General features: G+C 58.0%; 2 protein-coding genes across 12 annotated transcripts; one reads left to right on the top strand and one right to left on the bottom strand.

Moving 5' to 3' along the window:
- Positions 1-247: 247 nt before the first annotated feature.
- Positions 248-15,997, bottom strand: FURIN (furin, paired basic amino acid cleaving enzyme). Of its 11 annotated transcripts, none has more exons than XM_061179908.1 (18): positions 12,326-12,516; positions 10,586-10,740; positions 10,140-10,308; positions 7,739-8,078; positions 7,261-7,359; positions 7,052-7,147; positions 6,602-6,730; positions 6,415-6,491; positions 6,033-6,121; positions 5,331-5,503; positions 4,673-4,885; positions 4,107-4,207; positions 3,882-3,985; positions 3,688-3,805; positions 3,397-3,576; positions 2,869-2,993; positions 2,661-2,771; positions 248-2,418 (listed from the first exon to the last, which is right to left on the bottom strand). In XM_061179908.1, the coding sequence occupies exons 4-18, from the start codon at positions 7,913-7,915 to the stop codon at positions 1,823-1,825; spliced, it is 2,388 nt and encodes a 795-aa protein (XP_061035891.1). In that variant the 5' UTR covers positions 7,916-8,078; positions 10,140-10,308; positions 10,586-10,740; positions 12,326-12,516; the 3' UTR covers positions 248-1,822. The 11 variants fall into 11 exon arrangements, with proteins under 11 accessions (XP_061035891.1, XP_061035887.1, XP_061035888.1 ...); XM_061179904.1 differs by lacking the exon at positions 12,326-12,516 and adding an exon at positions 10,855-11,585; XM_061179905.1 differs by lacking the exon at positions 12,326-12,516 and adding an exon at positions 10,855-11,585 and having other exon boundaries at positions 10,186-10,308.
- LOC133084584 (collagen alpha-1(I) chain-like) lies at positions 8,229-13,079 on the top strand. The gene is made up of 4 exons (XM_061181415.1): positions 8,229-8,267; positions 9,480-9,606; positions 9,761-9,990; positions 11,706-13,079. Exons 1-4 carry the CDS (start codon positions 8,229-8,231, stop codon positions 13,077-13,079), a joined length of 1,770 nt encoding a protein of 589 aa, XP_061037398.1.
- Positions 15,998-18,707: the final 2,710 nt, after the last annotated feature.

Below are 18,707 nucleotides of genomic sequence, written 5' to 3'. Positions count from 1 at the left end.
GTGGAGGTGCTCAGCTAGTCCCACCCCTGGGGCTCATTAGTCCCACCCCTGGGGCTTGTCTCCAGCTGCTATCCCTTCCACACCCCACCTAAAGAAGGCTTTGAGCGCCACAGGAAGTGGACTTTGGGCACTTACAGGTAGGCAGGACATCATGTGGGCATGTAACTCGCCCCAGCCCTCACCCGCAGCCCATCCTGGACGCAGCCCCAGGTCCTGGGAAGAACATCACCACACTGGAGACCAGGCCTGGTTTGCATAGTCTGCACGTTTAATCACTTTAAAACCTCTAACATTATCTCGTGTCCATTAAATAGAACCAACAATGCTGGGCCTGTTTAAATTACAAGAAAAAAAAAAAATCACTGTGCACCAACCCAGTATCTTACAAAACCAGCTGGGCTGGCCACAAGGGTGGGGGGGATGGGAGAGGTGGGGGCACCCCTGGGCAGGTGGCTGGGTGCCAGGAGGGGCTAGGGGAGAGAAAGAAAAGGGGGCTCCCAAACGGGAGGGGACTGATTGTCCTAATGGGAGGGGTACAAAAGGCACGTCAGAAGAGGGGGACTTGGGGGGCAGGACAGGTCAGTGCTTTCTCCACCAGGGCACAGTGTTGGAGGGGGCTCAGTGCCACTACCTGCCCACCCCTGGCACTTGGAGAACCAGTGACCCATGAGCCCTTGGCACAAGAAGCCCCATCTGAAATGGACGACAGCCTGCCCCTTCTACCGTACTCCTCCTTTCCTAGGGCCCGCCTGGCCTGGCCTGCCTCTTTAGGACCTGGGGCTCAGCTACTCCTCAGCAACACGCTGCAGACCCCCACACCTCAGGGCCAGGGCAGCCGGGGGGAACAGCAGGGTGGACAGTGGGTGTGGGAAGGTGGATGGTCCAGCTGCTACCCCCATTAAAAATACCAATAAAAAAAAAAAAAAAAAAAAAGAAATCAGCATCTAAAGTGAAATAATCACAAAGTGAAAATATATCCTCAAACAGCCCCTGAGATCCCCACAGGGGAAAGCAGCATTGGGTGGGAGGCGGGAGAGGCCGGTTGGGCCACCGTCCCTCCCCACCACCCACCCAGGGGCTCCGGGACTGTGAGTGCCAACAGCCCAGGCAGCCCCGGGCTCAGAAAACAGGGACTTGGGCCCTGGCAGGAGGAGAGGGTGCCAGAGAGGGGAGGGTGGTCAGCACACCAGCACGGGGCCGGGCCAGCCTCGCTCAGCAGGCAGCCAGCTGTAGTGGAGGTGGGCAAAGGGACAAACACATGTGTGCACACACGTGTGCACCCTGGAAGTGCCTGCCTTGCCTTGGTCCCTTCCTTCGCTTACTGCTTCCACCCGAGGCTCACCAGAGGTGGGGGACGGGTCAGGGATGCAAAAGCCCTTAGAGAGGTGGCCTCCTCCTTCAAATACCCCCTAGGCCAGCCTCCCTGCTGCCTGGATGGGGACCATTATTGCTTTAGAGGGACAGGGAAGGGGCGAGACCTGCAGCCCGGGTCAGGAATCCCGTAAGGGAAGGGCTGCCCCTCTTCACTCCGCAGGGAACTCCGGCTGGGGCCTGGAACTTGGAAAGCTGCCCTAAAGGTTTCACTCCTTTCTCCACACGCAGGCGTGCTGGGGGTGGGCAGAGGCCCTCCCCTGCTCCCCAGCTGGTCCTGGGATCCCACCTCAGGCAGCCGGGGGGCCCAAGGGTAGGGTGGGAAGCCGTCTCTGCCTCTCTTGCCTCCCAGCTGGGGTCCAAACCCAGTCCCAAGATAAAAAAATACTTTGGTGAATTAAAAAGTGCCCCAGGACGGGATGGGCTCGAAGGGGCGGGCAGTAGGCGCTCGTCAAAGGGCACTCTGGTCTTTGATAAAGGCGGTCCTCTCGCCCCGGCCCTCGTCCTCTTCTGAGTCAGATGGGCACTCCTCCTGCCAGGCTTCGGGGGGCAGCCCCTTGTAGGAGATGAGGCCACGGTCCATGGTGTACACCTTCACCCCTCGGAAGCTGAAGCCCGAGCGCAGCTGCAGGACCAGGAAGACAGTGACGAAGACCAGCACAATGAAGGCGCAGCTGAGGCCGGCCACCACCTCGGGCAGGTGCGAGGGCAGCAGCCCCTCCCGCAGCCGCGGCTCTGCCTCCACCTCCGCGGGTGGCGGCCGAGGCGGCTGCTGCGGCTGCGGAGACTCACGGCTGCTCTGGCTTTGCCGGGAGCACGTCTGCTCCACAGGGTCCAGGGAGGAGTGGCTGGGGCAGCTGAGGCAGTCTGTGGGGGCTGGCCCCTGGCACGTGGCACACGAGGCGTGGCAGGGGGCACAGACGCTGGCCCGGATGATCTCCACGTTGTTCTCGGTGCTGTAGTGCGTGTCAAGGACTTGGGGAGCGAAGCCTGGAGGGCAGCGCTGGACACAGCTCTTCTGGTGCAGGGAGAAGCCTTCCTCGCACACTGCCGGCACGGGGCAGAAGGTGAGCGTCAGCCCAGCCGCCCATGGCTGTTGGGCCCTGAGCCCCACGACAGTGGCAGCCTGTGGACCTGCAGCCCCAGGCAGTCACCGCCGTCCCCAGGAGCTCCCACCCGCCCCAGGACTGGGGTCCCAGCGTCCCTTCACACCCCTTTTCCTCCTTTAGGACAGGCGCCCTCTGTCCCCAGCCTCAGGTTCCCAAGCCCTCGCAGCACCCACGACTGACCCACACAGGCCTGGCTGGACGTGAGGGTCTTGCAGCCGATGCTCTCAGGAGGTGTGGGCAGCCCCTCGGGGGCCGTGCCGTACAGCACGAGGGTGAACTTGGTCAGTGTCCCTATTGAGGGGGGAGGCAAAAGTCAGAAGCCATGCCCGGCACCTCAGACTCTGCCAGCGCTCCTCCTCCATCCCCAGCCCTCGAGCACCCCCAATACCATAGTTGTTTGCTTCGCTGGTGTTTTCAATCTCCAGGACCCACTCGCCAGAGGGGTCCTCGTCCCAGGAATGGGTCGTCATGAAGGCCCAATCGTTAAACCCATCTGCAGAGTAGTCGTGCGGCCTGGGGAGGAAGGTGCACGTAGCTGCCTGAGGCCTCTGGGGGACCCCAGCCAGGGGACACCGAGCCCACAGCACATGGACCACACACCCTCCCCCCAGTGCAGCATAACCCCACTGGGCTGGAAATGCCTGCTGGGTGTTTCACAGCAGGCCAAATGTTCTCAACCAGAAGATTCTGGAAATGTGCAAGGGTACTACACATGGGAAGGCACACAGACATGGCATTTAATGGGCAGAATCAGGGATTCCTGCAACATGGGACAGTCCCATAGGACAAAAACCATCCTTCCCAAAATGCCAACAGTGGAAAAGTATTTGGTGCCCTTCAGGGCTGTGTGAGTGAATGAATGAATGCACGTGGATGTGAGGGACAGGACAAGCTGGACAGAGGAGAGGGCAAGCACCTGGCGGCCAGCAGGGTGGAGCGGGTGCCCATGGGGCTGACCAGGTGGATGGCCAGGTCACCGCGGCGGTTGTAGGACAGGGTGAGCCGTGCCTGAGTGTGTTCCAGCCGCGTGATGTGGCTGGGCTCCCCCAGGCAGGCAGTCACAGTCTTCCGCACCTCCAGCCGCTTCCCGATGTCCCTGCATGGAGAGCACCATGATGGTCTATCAGCCTGGCCCAGGGGGACCAGCGGGCACCCCTGCGCCCCTCAGGTCCCACCTGCCCCCTCCCAGCCAGGGTCTAGCCCTCACTTGGGCTCAGTGAGGATGTCGATGATGCACTTCCGCTGGGGGGTCACCGTCGTCCAGTTCTGGGCCAGAGCCACCATGGCACCTGCGTCCAGTAACCCGTAGCCATACGAATGGCTCACTGTGGGGCAGGGAAGGCGGGGTCAGCTGGGAGGCACACAGGGCCCTCGCAACCCCCAATCCAGCCCTGTCCTCACCTTTGCGGCCCACACCATTGGTGGCCCAGTCGTTAGCATTGAGGTGGGCTGGCTTTGAGGTCTGTACCACCAGGTGCTGCATGTCCCGCCAGGTGAGGTTATTACTGCAGAGGAGGGACGGAGAGGCTTGGGGGCTGTCTCTTCGGAGAGAAGCTGGAGACCAAGGGCTGCCTTGCAGGGAGCGCTGGTGGGGACAGGGTTGTGCCTCAGTCCCCACCCACTTACTTGGCCTCCAGGGTGAGAGCGATGATGCCCGCTGCCAAGGGGGCAGAGGCAGAGGTGCCTGTGTGAGACTCCGTACACTTCTGCCGCAGATCAGTGGTCACCTACCAGGAGGACAATGATGTTGGGCCTGTAATGGGGGGAGGGCACCAGAGGGGGGCCACCTGCCTGCCCTCCCTCTGCCCACAGGCCCTGAGCACCATAAGCAGGAGTGGGGAGCCAGGGCCAAGAAACCTTGGTCCCACCTGCTGCCTTGCTAACTTGCTGTGGACAGGCTGATGCCTGGCCCTTTCCGGGCCTCAGTTTCCCGAGGAATGAGAGGATTGAACTAAAGGTTGGCGATCATTAAGAGCAACGCATGTTTTCAGGGAGAGTCTTCTCAGGGGCTTCACCAATGGCTCCAGAGTCCCCAGGAGTCTTGGAGAGCTCCCTAGCCCCCATCCCATGACGCCTTAGCCACCACCACCCAGCCACGTGCCGGTGGAAGGCAGATGGGGTCGGAAAGGGGGCCCCGGGCAGAGCCAGCAAGCAGCCCTGTTTCCCCAGCCGCCACCCGGGGCAGGACTCACGATCTGCTTCTCGTTCTGGTTCCCACTGCTGTAGGTTGTGGCCAGCGTGGACGAGCAGGCCTCACTGTACCAGGGCACGTTGCCGGACTGCGTGGCGCTGCTGATGGACAGCGTGTAGATGCTGTTGGTGTAGCCGTCGCAGTTGCAGCTGTCATGTTCCCGGCCCCCATTCCCAGAGGCCCAGACAAAGATGGAGCCCAGCCCCCCGCGGCCCTGTGGACAGAGTGGGCTGGGGTCACTCGAGAACAGGACTTGGGGGAGGCCTGGCAGGAAGATGCTGCTCGAGACTGGGAAGGCTGGATCCTCCTTCTCGGGGGACTCTCTATCCAGCCCCTGTTCCCCTGGGAGACCCCTGGTGGATCTCATCCTTTTTTGCACAAAAAAGAGAGACCCAGACCACCAACCAAAATGCTCAGAGTGGTGATTCCAAAGGGTGGAATTATGGGTCATTAGTATTTACTTTTCTCTTTTTTCTGTCCTTCCAGTTCCTTAACATTTTAATAACATTTAATAAACAAACTTTGTGTAAATTAAAATTAAACACAAGAATAAATAAATAGGAACAGAAAAACACAAAGAAGTATGGAAAAGGTAGCGCCTAGTTTACCCCCAGAGGCTGGGCCTGGTTTCTAGGGCGGGGCCAGGACCCCCACCTCACCTGGCTGACCCCCCGGAAGAAGGCCTCCTCAGCAAGGCGGGCTGGCCCATCCACGGTCTTGCCGTCGTCCTCGGGGCCCCAACTGGCGCTGTAGATGTGGATGTGGTTGGGATTCAGGCCCAGCGAGCGTGCCTCTACCGCATCTGTCACTTCACCGTCCAGCATGCGCACCCCTGGCCATGGAGGGGGGCGGGGAGAGGGATGCTGCGTGGGTCCAGCTGCCAGGAGCACTCCCTGGAGCACACCCAGCCTTGCACCCAGAGGATGGGCAGGGGAGGGCAGAGGATGGTGCTGGGAAACCCTGAGCCCCTAACTCCCTGGCCAGCCTCTGCCTTTCGAAGACAAGACGCAGGGGAAAAGGGGAGATCTCCCTGGGCCCCAACCACACATTCTGGACTAGGATGAGTTTCTGGGGTCCCAAAGGAGCATGGTGATCAAGGCCTGCCATGTAAGGACTCAGAGTGGACAGTGAGGATTTAGGGAGACTCCTGCTAAGAAACACTCCCTCCGCCCCACAGCACAGGGCCACCAGCACAGGTGGTTCAGCTTTTTGAGTTACTAAGAACCCTCTAAAGAAGAGCCATGCGGTCAAAAGGATCCACAGTGGGAAGGTGGCAGACACAGGCTAGATGGGAAGTGAATAGAGAAGAATCCCACTGGAAGGGTCCTCCCAAAGACCGGGTAGCCAAGGCCCACACCCACCTCCAATGCGGGCATTGTAGGCCACGCCTACACCACAGACACCGTTGTTGGCCACTGCGGCCACCTCGCCTGCACACCGTGTGCCATGCCTGCCGGGGCCAAGAGCACAGCATTAACAGTGGACAGAGCATGGTGGGTGCAGCCTGAGGAGCAGGAAGGGCCACATGCATGCCCCTCTACCTTTGCTGTCCCACATCTGTACACAGACCACACCCCCCCCGCTCCTCTCGGCCTATGGCCACCTCCACTCAGACCGAACCTTCCCTCAGAGCCCCAGCTAGACCAGGACTATGGAAAAGACTTCAGCCTCTCAGGAAGGGCACATCTGCTTCCTCAGTGGAAAACAGAAGGGAAGCAGAGGCCAGGGACCTGCAATTCTTACCTGTTGTCATTCATCTGCGTGTACCGAGGCTGGGGGTCAGGGTCCTGGTCATTGACATCGAAGCTGGCCCCAGGATCCTGGAAAGGACATGGCCATCATCAGGGTCAGCCTGAACACACCGGCAGAACAGGACCATCCCTAGACTCCCCTCGCCAGGGATGGCTGCCTCCCTCCCCAACCTCCTCACATAATTGCCTGCCAAGTCCGGGTGGTTCTTCTCGATGCCATCGTCCAGAATGGAGACCACGATGCCACGCCCCGTGTAGCCCTGGGCCCAGGCCTCCTTCACGTTCAGGTCCCGCTGGGTGACACCAGACTGCAGAGATACCCACCCCCGTCACCCAGCACTTACGAGATGTGGTTGCTGGGTGAGGTTACGGGAACCTTGGAGAATCCCTTTGCCACCCCCAAAAGCTCCTTCTCCATCCGCCCCTGCTCCTCAAATGCCACCACTGGTTGTCTGGGCTCATGGAATTATAAAGAACTCTGGGAGGGCACTCCCCAGGGCTCAGCAGGATGGGCTGGAGTAAGATTACTCAGCAGACAGAGGAAGACTGACAGGAGGCCTCGAAGTCAGCCTCACCCACTCACGGGAACCCTCAGTGGATGGATGGATGCAGCCAGGGAGGCAACGTACCAGGTACCACTGCTGGGGAAACTTGGGGTCTGTGGGCTCCTGGTACACGTCCCGTTTGGTCCGTCGCTTTGCCACCTGCTGCTCCAGCCACTGTACCTGTGAGGGAGTGAGGGAGAGATGGTGTGGGTGGAGGAGTGGGGAGGGAGAGCGAGGCCTCCTGAGAACTGAAAGGGAAGGGTGGCAGCAGGAGGGGCTGGGGCCGCACTCACTTGAGGTTCCCGCTGCAGCCGGCTGTGCCGCGGGCGGTGAGGTGACAGGGACCGCTTTGTCACCGCTCGATGCCAGAAGTGGTAATAGTCGCCGAAGATCTGCAACAGAGCAGGGAGACCGAGCTGGGCTTTCCATCTGCCAGTCCCCATGGAGGTGGGGGATGGGGGTGGACAACCAGCTGCAAGGGGAGGCTCACCACGGCAGGGGGTGGTGGGCATCTGCTCCCCGCCCAGGACCCCGCAAGGAGGTGCAGCGGGCCGAGAGGGACTCACCCCCCTGGGATACACCGGTCCACTGAGCAACCTAGGCTAGAAGCCCAAGGGCAGGACAAGCCACCCATAACATGCCTACTACCCAGATGTCCCTGAGAAGACAAGCCCCAGAGTTCCTGCTCTGGGTGCTGGAACCCCTGCCCTCATTGGCCCCACCCCCTGGCGATGTCCTATGCCTCGGCCAGCAGGAGGGAAGAACACCTACCTGGCCCAGGTTGAGGAAGCCATGCTTGCGTGCCACACTGTCAGCCACAGCTGGGCCTCCAGGAATGCACACAGCCCAGGTGTTGGTGAAGACCTTCTGGCCACGGGCATCGGCCGCCAGCAGGACCAAGGCTCCTGCTGCTACTACCACCCATAGCAACCAGGGCCTCAGCTCCATGGGGGGGACAGGTGGCCGGGACTCCGGAGCCCCCGTCTCCTTGGCCTGGTCACAGGGCCTCGGCTCCTGCGTGCCTGCTCACTGACTGTGGCCCGGGGCTGACTGGCGGGGGCATGGGACCGAGACGGGCAGGACTGCGCGGGGAGGATGAGGGCTGCCGGCTCTGAGAGGAACAAGGGAGGAGAAGAGGGAGAGTCAGTCGCTCCCCAGCCACGCACTAAAGCTGCCTTCCCACCCCACGGCTCACTCCAGGCCTGAAAGGGGCTCTGGGGGGGAGGGGTGAAAATCCAGCCCCCCAAGGTGAGCCGGATAGATGGACAGAAGGACCGCCTCCACACGCAAGAATACGGAAGTGGGATGAAGAGGACCAAGGCTTGAGTCCCTCAAAATTAGAAGCAACAACTGAATAAATGCTTGCCAGAATCAAAGTCAAAAAGGTGGGTTAGGGACTTCCCTGGTGGTGCAGTGGTTAAGAATCCGCCTGCCAATGCAGGGGACACGGGTTCGAGCCCTGGTCCGGGAAGATCCCACATGCCGCGGAGCAACTAAGCCCGTGCGCCACAACTACTGAGCCTGCGCTCTAGAGCCCGCGAACCACAACTACTGAGCCCGCGTGTCACAACTACTGCAGCCCATGCACCTAGAGCCCGTGCTCTGCAACAAGAGAAGCCACTGCAATGAGAATGCCACACACCGCAGCGAAGAGCAGCCCCTGCTCGCCACAACTAGAGAAAGCCCATGCGCAGCAACAAAGACCCAATGCAGCCAAATATAAATTAATTAATTAATTAAAAAAAAAAAAAAAAAAAGGTGGGTTATAGGGACTTCCCTGGTGGCGCAGTGGTTAAGAACCCACTTGCCACTGCAGGGAACAGGGGTTCGAGCCCTGGTCAGGTAAGATCCCACATGCCGTGGAGCAACTAAGCCCGTGGACCACAAGTACTGAGCCCTCGTGCCACAACTACTGAAGCTTGCACTCCTAGAGCCCGGGCTCCACAACAAGAGAAGCCACCGTAATGAGAAGCCCTCGCACCACAACGAAGAGTAGCCCCGCTCACCACAACTAGAGAAAGCCTGTGCACAGCAACGAAGACCCAACGCAGACAAAAATTAATTAATTAATTATTTTTTTAAAAGGTGGGTTATAAAGCAGTAGGTACCTATAATCCCGTTTTGTTTTTAAAAAACTATTTATACATGTGTATTTATATAAAACCACAAAACATAATCTGGAAGGACACATGCTAACAATGGTTCTCTCAAGGTGGTGAGAATTATGAGTAATTGTTATTTTCTTTTGTGTCATGTATATTTTCCAAATTACCCAGGTATATTTTATAAAGGAATAAAATGTTAGCTTTTCAAAGTTTTTTAATGGGCGGTGTCTACACAGCTCACTAGGGCTTCCTAGTTCAGCAAAGCAGACCCAGCCATAGGGAGTTACCTGCAAAGACCCACAGCCCCTGGCAAGAAAGAGTGGGTAACCTAAGGTGGGATGGGGGCTTTGGGGGCTGAGCACGGGGAGGGGGGATCGCAGTGGCTTCACCCTCCCTCTTCGGCCCAGACCATCAGCAAAGTCAGGGGCTCAGGCTCTTTTTTTACACAGTTTCCTGGGAAACGCTGGGGCCACCCAGCCCTGGCCTGCAGGCCTCCAGCAGCCCCCTCGGTCGCTCCACACCCACCAGCCTTGCGTAATCTGAGCCCGGGCAGCCAGGGCAAACACTAGCTGCTGAGCCAGGAGCGCCAAGGTGAAGCTGAATCAATAGTCCGAGTGTTGTTTTTCCTCCTTCAGCAAACAGACAGCAGGACCTCTCTGCCTGGGGCCACATAACTGTCCCCACATAGGGCCCCTGGCTAGCCAGAAGCCAAGCCCCTGGGGTGGGGAGAAGCTGGGGGAGGTCCCGGTGGGGCTGCCGGAGGTGTCCCGCCTCAGTGCCAAGCTTGTTGAGCACAGCGCCTGCCCACATGGCCCCGGATGCCCCCACCACTCCCAGGGCCCAGCCCCAAAGGAGGCCACTCTGCTGGACGGCAAAATGAAGCTCCCCATCTCACCCGGGCCCCGGAGAGCTGGACAGGTGGGCTCACCACTGGGAACACTCCTTTTCCAGAGACTGCCCTCAGCCACAGTCAGCCTCCCTGCCTGCTCCTGCTGCAGTCCCACCCTGCAGGCTGGAGAGACTCAACACACAATTCCTGGAGTATTTTCAGTTTACACCAAAATAACCTGACAGCTGATGGCAGGAGGCATCCACAATGCAGCTCCTCCTCACCCTGGATGGGCAGAGTCCATAGGGTTCCCGGACAGGCCTGGAAGCCACAGCCCCATGATGCCTTGGGCGACCAAGTTCCGGAAAGCTGGTCTGAGCAATGGCTGGGCAGCCAGACATCCAGCCCTAGGGGGTGAAGGAAACCCAAGCCCCTCATTTAACAGAGGATGTGGAGCCCTAGGGGCAGAGCCAGATAGAAACAAGCCCTCTTCTCCCCTTCTTGCCACAAGAGCGGCCTCTTGGGTCCAGATGTCAAGAAAGGCCATCTCCTGACCACAGTGGTGTGAGCCGTAGTGGAACTCCCAAATCAAGACTGGGTTCATCTGCGTCCAGCCCAAGTTCTGGGACATTGTGGATGGAGCTGCAGCTGCTTGGTGGTAAAGGTGATTAACTATTTAATTACCTTGCAGCACCCAAAAAGAAAGCGGGCTTCAGGCACAACCAAACAATCCCCCAAGAAAGGACCAGCCTTCGTCTGCTCAGCGTCCCCAGCCATGGTGAGCCGTAGATATGGCTTCCACAGAGCCTGAAGCCTCCAGACAGCCCTGCCTCAGCATCCTGGAGGGAGGGAGGGAGGGAGGGAGGGAGGGAGGACCCCCTCCCAAAAGAGCAGGCGCTGAGAACAATGAATGAATGGGCTTCTCCCCACCCCCATCCCAGACTCTGACTCACCCTCTGAGTCCCAGTTCGCTCAAACCCGTAGGCTTGCTGTATTTCCAGCCTCCTGTGAAGCCCTCTCACATGGGAGTCAGCTCCAGGCTGTGGCCACAGAGAGACCTGTGGGTGCTCTTCGTGGCTGTGTTCTAGGTCAAAGCCCTTTTCTCCAGTCCCAGGAACCTCCTGACACAGACACCCACTCCGAGGCACCCAAACTGAACCTCCCCCAGGTCCAGCTGCTGTTTCCCAGGCACTGGGGGTCTGGCGTGGACAGGGCTACCTGGGAAACCTGGTCCCGTCTCTCTTTCCAGCAAAGAGACACCAAGCCAGGTCCTGTAACAGGCACTGAAGGCTGCACTGAAATTCTGAATTCCAATCTTTAGTCAACTCATTTGCTGTGTGATCTTAAGTCACTTCCTCTCTTTGGGCCTCAGTTTCCTAGATGGTAAAAACTGCTAGACCAGAGGTTTTCAAACTTTTTTTTAAAGCCACAGAATCTTTAAAAAATCAAATCTTATGTGGAAGCCCAGTATAGGAAATTGTAAAACTTGGGCCACTCTGGTTGAAACGGGTCAGGCTTGGCTAGTCTCCTATGCTGTGCCCACACCTGGCCAGCAGCTGCCCAGCCCTCACTAGGCCACATCACCTGGGTTCCCCTCCCACTTCCCAAGTCAGAAAGAATTCTGACACCCTCCGGTGGAGAAGGGTCTGCACCCCCAGGGGCAAAGGGCTAGGGGATGGCGGGGAAAGCAGGTACTGACCTGACAAGTGACTGCTGTAAGACCTGTCTGGCAAGCAGGCCGCCCCTCAGTCCAGCCACCCCACGGGGGCAGCAGGGGTCTCGGCCAGGCCTCCGCGGGAGGTAGCCCCGGAACCTACCTGAGCCAGCCTCCCAGCGCCCGCGGATCCCGCACCTGAGTGTCTCGCCGCTCAGGTGTGCGGGCGGGGACGAGGCCCGGGCGGTGAATAATCCCCTCCGCCTCGCGAACAGCCGCTCCTCCCCTCCCCCGGCGGGAGCGCAGGCCCTCCCCAGCCGCGGAGTGGGCGAGCCGGCGGCGGCCCCCGAAGGACTGCGGGGAGGCGGGAGCACCCGGCGCCTCTGGAATTCTCTCGCCATCCCGCCCCCAGCGGGGGCCCCGCTGGCGCTTCCTGAGGTCAGAGGGCTCGCCCCGGCCCCAAGCGGAAAAGTACCGGCACCTACAAGGGCTGGGAGCCGAGCCGGGCCCGACGCTCTCAGGTGGGCTGCGGGGCGCCCTTCCTGCTCCCCACGGCTTCACCCTCGGGGCCGGCCCGGGGGCCAGTTTCGAAAGCCGGGCGGGCAGCCGGGCCCGGGCTGCCTCCGCGCCAGCGACCCCGACCCTCCCCCGCCTGGGCGCCCGGGCCGCGGAGCCCGCTCCTCCGGCAGAGCGGCCCAGTCCGACCGGCTCTCCTCGGGCCCGGCTCCCGGCGCGCTGCCTCCACCGGGCCCCGCGCCCTCGCCGCTTACCCTAGGGAGCCCGGGCGGGGAAACTTTTCCAGGCGAGCGCCGCGGCGGCTCGGGCGCCCCTCGGCCGAGCGGAGAGCCCGGCGGCGGGGCCTGGGCTCGACGCGGTCCCCGCGCCCGGCAGCAGCGTCACCGCGCGGAGGCGGGGAGGAGCGGCGGCGCGGCCTCGGCCGGGCCGGCGACCAGGGCAGGGCTCGGCCTCGGCCTCGGCTCCGGCTCCGGCGCGGGCGGGGGCAGCGGCCGGGCCGCGGCGGCGGCGCGGCTTGTTTACTCGGGCCGCTGTCAGCGGCTGCGGCGGCCGGGGCTCCTCCTCCTCCGCCGCCGCGCCCCCTCCCCCTCGCGGCGCCACCTCCGCGCTCCCCAGCAGCCGCCGCAGGCGTCCCGCCGCCCTGGCCCGCCGCGCCGCCCATGCCGCCCGGCCCCGGGCCCGCGTTCGGAGCGGGAGCGCCGCAGCCCCCGAGCTCCGGCCTTGCGGGGCGCCCGCTGCCTCCGGCTCCCGGTCGGGGCAGGTAGGAAGTGGGGCCAGCGATCCCAAAGCCCTCGCGGCCGCCCGGCGCGTCGCCCAGGCCCCACTGCCCGCACCCCCGCCCCGGGCTCGGCTCTTCGCGCCGCGAGCTCCCCGGGCCGGCGGCCGAGGAGACCCGAACTCGGAACCCCCGGCAGGGGTTGGGAAGGGCTCGAGGCGTCACTCCGAGCCCAGTCTCGGCCGGATTCTGGGGAAGCTGGCCTTCTTCTCCCCCCACTTCCCCACGCCTAAGCCACGAGTTTGGGCACGACCGAGTTAAGTGCCCTGGGATGACGCACCTGGGGTACCCCATCTGAGGTCTGGCTTCACCGCGCCTGGGCAAACCTCCTCGTGGCCTGCAGTTAGAGGACTCACGATTTTATTTGCATTTATATAGACAGGTGGATAAGCAGAACAAGTAGCCCATCCCCTTTTAATTTTTTTAAAACTTTTTTTTTTCTTTAACTCCAACCGCCTGCCAGGCACCAGGCCAGTCACTTTATATTATCTCCTTCTCATGTACATAATTTAATCTACATAATCCTTTCAGGCTGACATTATTAATCCCATTTTACAGATAAGGAAACTGAGGCGCACAAGGTTTAAATAATTTGCCCAAGATACCACAACTAGCAGGCCTCAGAGCCTGGAAGAGATCTAGGGCTTTGGCAGAGCCTGAATCTGAGCTACTTGCAATATACCAGCCGGCTCCTCTCCCTCCCTGGGTCCCTGCCCTAGAAAACGTCTGTGCTACTTGGCCGAGGCCACCACTGCTTGAGCTGAGAGAGAAAAGAGGGGAAATGTGGCCAAAAGCTCCCCAGGCTGGGTTATTCCAAGGTCGCAGAGCAGTCTCTGCCCATCCTTTCCTGCTTGCTTTGAGATAACCTGGCAGAACAATATTATCCTGTGACCTCTTCAACACCGGTTTGGGGATAATGACAAAAACGAGCACCGAACACTGCAGAGCATGTTCTCTGAGCCAGGAGTAGTTCTCAGCTCTTTCCGTGTGTTAAATTATTTCATCCTTACCACAAACCCTGTAAGGTGGATACAATTTTCCTTTAGGGATCTTTCATGTATCACTATCTACAGAGGAGGAAACTGAGGCCCAGAGAAGTTAAGTAACATTCGTAAAGTAACTCACTAGGTGACAAGTCAACCAGCAAACCTGCGTTCGAAACCCTGCAGTACTAATTTATACTATGCCACCTTAGACAAGTTACTTAATTCTCAGAGCTTCAATTTACCCCTCTGTAAAATGGAGATAATATTCAACTAGTGGGATAAGGTACTGTTTGGGCACCTGTACAAACAGTGCAAAAACCGGAAACTCAGGGAAGAATGTGCGGTCCTAAAAGTTGAGCCGGGAGATAAGTCCAGTTGGCCCCCTCTTGGAATGGGAACTGCCCCCCACAGGGAGCAAAGACTCCTAGGGGCCACCCTGGGGTGGCCCCAATTAGCAGCACCAGCCACAGTTGGGAAAACAATACTTCTTCAGTCAGACCTAGGCAGGAAGTGAGTCACGGTTCTTCCTAAGTCTGTGAGCAAGAGATCCCTATTGAGGGGAAATGGGGACAGGGCTGGTCCCATCTAGGCTCAGAGTCCCCCAGTGCCCTTCCCCCTTGTCCTCTGACTTACAAGAAAGGTAAATCCGGAAAGAAAGCAATCCTGTCTGCCTCTAGGTGCCCCACCCATCCTGGAGGCCGGCCCCAGGGGAGCCGCAGTGGGTCTGAGGAGGAGGAGGGGCTAGCCCTGTCTCAGCCGGCTGCCACCCAGCAGAGGCACTGGAGCGTCCCAGTTTCTCCTGCCAGCCGGCCCCTCCAATCCTGCCTTTGGCATAAGGAGAATTCTTTCAACTGTTGCTCAGAGGTGCATCACTGAGGGAAGGAGAGAGGAGAGGACCGAGAGAGTAAGCCCCCGCCCCGGAGGATCTCCACCTTAGTCTTGCTCCTATTTTAGGGTTTCACATACAACTGTATTTTACAACGATTCGGTTGTTAAAAAGAATGTGGAGGGAATTCCCAGGTGGTCCAGTGGTTAAGACCCTGTGCTTCCACTGCAGGGGGCAAGGGTTCAATCCCTGGTCAGGGAGCTAAGATCCCTCATGCCATGCGGCGTGGCCAAAAACAACCCCAAAAAACAAAAGAAAAAAAGAATGTGGAAGACACCCTCCTTGCGAAAAGCCCTCTGGAGAGAATCCCAGCTTGCCACAGCTGGTGACTGCTAGCCAAATTCTTTCTTTTTCTCCTGGAACAAGTCCTGTGGGCAGGTTTTATTCTCTTTATCACTCCCAACAATTTGTCTGAGGCCTTAAAAGCCAGAAGGAGCTCAACTGCCTGCAGATCCCAGGTCCACTGACTTGGGGCCCTAAGAGCCCAGGGGCCTCTGGATCACAGTTATCCGTTTTACACAGCAGTTAATAGGACAGGAGGCACCACGTGACAGAAGTCTGGCAACAGGGTGGGGGGCGACCTATGGGGTGGAGCAAGGCCTGATGGGTAAGGCCTGAGGGAGGAAGGGGCTGTGACCAGTTCCCACCTTCCCAGCAGGGGGCCGGAGGAGCCGTCCAGCCAGCCAGGCCTCTCTTTATCCTTGGATTTGGGGCTAACCTGGGAGACTCCCAAGAGCAACCGTTGTCCTATGGTAAAATCCACCCAGTCACCCTTACCTCAGGCACTCCCACTGTCCCCTTGGAGTGCTCCGGGGGTCCCTTTCTCTCAAAATCTCTGCCCCACTCTCAGGCACCTCAAACAAAGCCTTCGCAGCAGCACCCACACCTGGGCTTTTTCTTTTCTCTTCTTTTTTTTTTTTTTTTTGGCTGCACCACTCAGCATGCAGGATCTTAGTTCCCGACCAGGGATTGAACCCACGACCCCTGCAGTGGAAGCGCAGAGTCTTAACCACTGGACCGCCAGGGAAGTCCCCCAACACCTGGTTTTAATCAAAATGTCTGCACCACATCCACACATGCATAGAAGAGCAGACAACAAAATTTAATTGGTATTTTCTCTAAAAGGGAGGGGATTTGAGAGCTTTTTGTTGTCTTCTTTTTGCTTACCTGCATTTTCAGGAATTTCTACAATAACTTTCAGAATAAGATAATTAAAATTTTAAGTCATGCAAAACTGAATAAAGCATGCCCATACTTCACCATCTAGCTCCAGAACACCTGGGGTCCCTCCTGAACGCTGCTGGGGCAACAGTCAGCCTCCTCCTATCCCATCACTGGGCAGGGCCCTTCCAGTTCTGGCTAAACCACTTTGGGAAAACCTCCTTTATAGGACAGGCAAACAGGGTGTCTGTGTGGGTGGGGGGAGGAGCTAGAAGTGATGTGGTGGTGATGTATCTGGTCACGCTGGGACAGGATTGCAGCATGGTCAGCCCTTCTCATGTTCCCAGTTACTGGGCTAGCTCCGCACTTACCTTTTACCTGCTGGCTCTGCTGCCTCCCCAAGTCACTAGTCGGCTTAATGGCTGGTTCCCTTCTGCTGGCTCTGTGTCTTTTGCCTTGCCTTCAGTGCCCAGGCAGTGCTACCCACAATTGGGCACCAAATAGGTGCTTTGTGTGCACTCTAGTCTGGCAGACATTCATTGAGCACCTGCTGAATGCCGGGCCCTGGAACCTCAAGCTGAGTCCCTTAGAACTTGTCCTCAGGAAGCCAGTGACCACCTCTGGGAGACTTAGGAGGTACCTGAGACATGACAGTATCTTCCTGAAGCTTCACCCTCCCTTCTGGCCTTGCAGTTCCAACAAGCTCTGCCCTTCCTTCTCCCTCTTGATACAAAAAAGTAAAACAGTCAGTTAACATGACTTCTTGTTGAATTTTCCTATCAGTTTTGTTACTGGAACAGGGTTTTGCAACCTCACACTATTGACATCTTGGGCCAGGTTATTCTTGTTCTGGGAACTGTCCTTTGCATGGTAGGATGTTTAGCAACATCCCTGGTCTCTAAACACTAGGGGCCAGTTGCACCCCACCCCCATTAGGACAACCAAAAGTGTCCCCAGACATTGCCGAACATCCCCTGGAGGGGGCGTGTAAAGTTGCCCCCGGCTGAGAACCACTGGTCCAGAGTGAGGACTGGGAGTGGTGCGGGAGACGGTTTGTGTGCCAGGGTTCCAGGCATCAGGGGTTGTCTGCTGGGAACTATGCGCTGAGACAGCAGGCAGCAAGGGAGAAAATTCCCAAACCCCAAACCGCCTGGCATGGCAATGCAACAAATGGGGCCATTTAGTGTTCAGGGCAACCGATCTTATGTATCTCCACGACACCTGAGGACATCGCTCTCAGGAACGTTAATGATAATGCTGAATTGAGGAAAGGAACAATCACATTGATCACACTCTGTTTACTGAGGTGGGGAAGTGGGTGAGCCAGCTTCGCATTAAATATGTATTTAGAAAGCAGATCAGCGGTGGCTGGGGGCAGAGGGGCGGGGCAGGAGGAGACTTTGGGGAGTGAAGGATATGTTCGTTATCCTGATTGTGGTGATGATTCCATGGGTACACACAAACGTCAAAATGGATCAAGTTGTACGTTTTAAATATGTGCAGTTTATAGCGTGTCAATTATATGTCAATAAAGCTGTTTTTAAAATGTATTTCATTGTTTAACATTTTAGTGCTTGAAAGGCATTATTTTGGAAATTTACTAACATGAAGTAGCCATTTCTTGACTGTGCCAGATGAATGGGGGGAGGGGTGGCGGTCACTGCAGTACTTAAAAAGGAAACAGCAAAAAAGAAAATGATCACGGGCCTTAAGGCTGACCTAAGGAAGGAGGAAAAGGGATGCCGAGAACATTCAGCTCCGACGTCTTTCGATGAAGCCAGCGAGAGCCTGTCCGCTGGTTTAGAGGAAACACTGGAGAGTTTTTCCATTGGATGATGCTATCAAACCAATGTGTCTGGAACGGTATTATCAGGGGCTTGGGGAAAAAAAAAACAAATGTAGTGCTGGCTGCCAGGAAAGGAACAGATGAATCTGGAAATTACAGGCTCCTCCACTACCATTAATCCCTAAAACAAACACTGCTGGGGGAAAAGCCAGTTAATACCTGGAGGAGGGCGGGTGCTATCCCTCAGTGGGGCTGGTACAGCTGGGGAGTGGAGAGCCTTTATAGGAGCTGGGTGCACGGGAAAGTTGCCAGAATCGACCATGCCCAGGGGGGTGCACTCAGCAGGGAGGGGTGCCAAGATGCCCAGCAGGGAGACCTGGGGGCGGCCAACAATGAGGGGCATCTCGTGGACAGTTCAAGTGCTTTTTAGCTGATGGAGACCTCCACCGAGGGTCTCAGAAGTCCGGAGTGAGGAAGGGGAGCAAGGAGAGGCCTAGCATGGGGATGTGTGACAATAAAAATCTCTGTTTGTGGAGAGTTGATTGTGCACCAGGCATTTCAATCATTCCTTCCTCAGATGTTGACTGGGTGTGGTACGGGACCTCCTCCAGTGCTCCAGTTGTGAGGGAAGTCCAGACAGCAGGTAACTAAGCCAGTTTATAAGAGAAGTTCAGATCTTGGTAAGTACTCTGAAACAAAAATAACAGAGGGTGGTGTAGTAGTGCCTGGGGGAGGGGAGGGTACTGTCCCTGGGATGGTCAGGGAAGGCCTCACTGAGGAGGTGATATTTGAGCAGAGGCTTAAGCAAGAGACAAAGGAGTGAATATCTGGAGAGAGGGAGTCCCAGGCAGTGAGCAGAGGAAACCAGGGTGCATGGGCCTGGTGTGTGAGCTTGTGCACTTGGAGAGCAGACACTTCTCCGGAGTGCCGTGGGAGAGGGTGACAGTGGGAAGAGATGGGATGAGAGGGGTAGGCAAGGCTAGACCATGCAGCATCTGGCAGGCTGGGCTGGATGCTGAATTGAACAATGGACAGTTTGGAG

The sequence above is a fragment of the Eubalaena glacialis genome, chromosome 2, assembly GCF_028564815.1.
Source record: "Eubalaena glacialis isolate mEubGla1 chromosome 2, mEubGla1.1.hap2.+ XY, whole genome shotgun sequence".
Classification (NCBI taxonomy): Eukaryota; Metazoa; Chordata; class Mammalia; order Artiodactyla; family Balaenidae; genus Eubalaena; species Eubalaena glacialis.
Note: the sequence above shows the minus strand (reverse complement) of the source record. Positions and strands in the feature narration are given on the sequence as shown.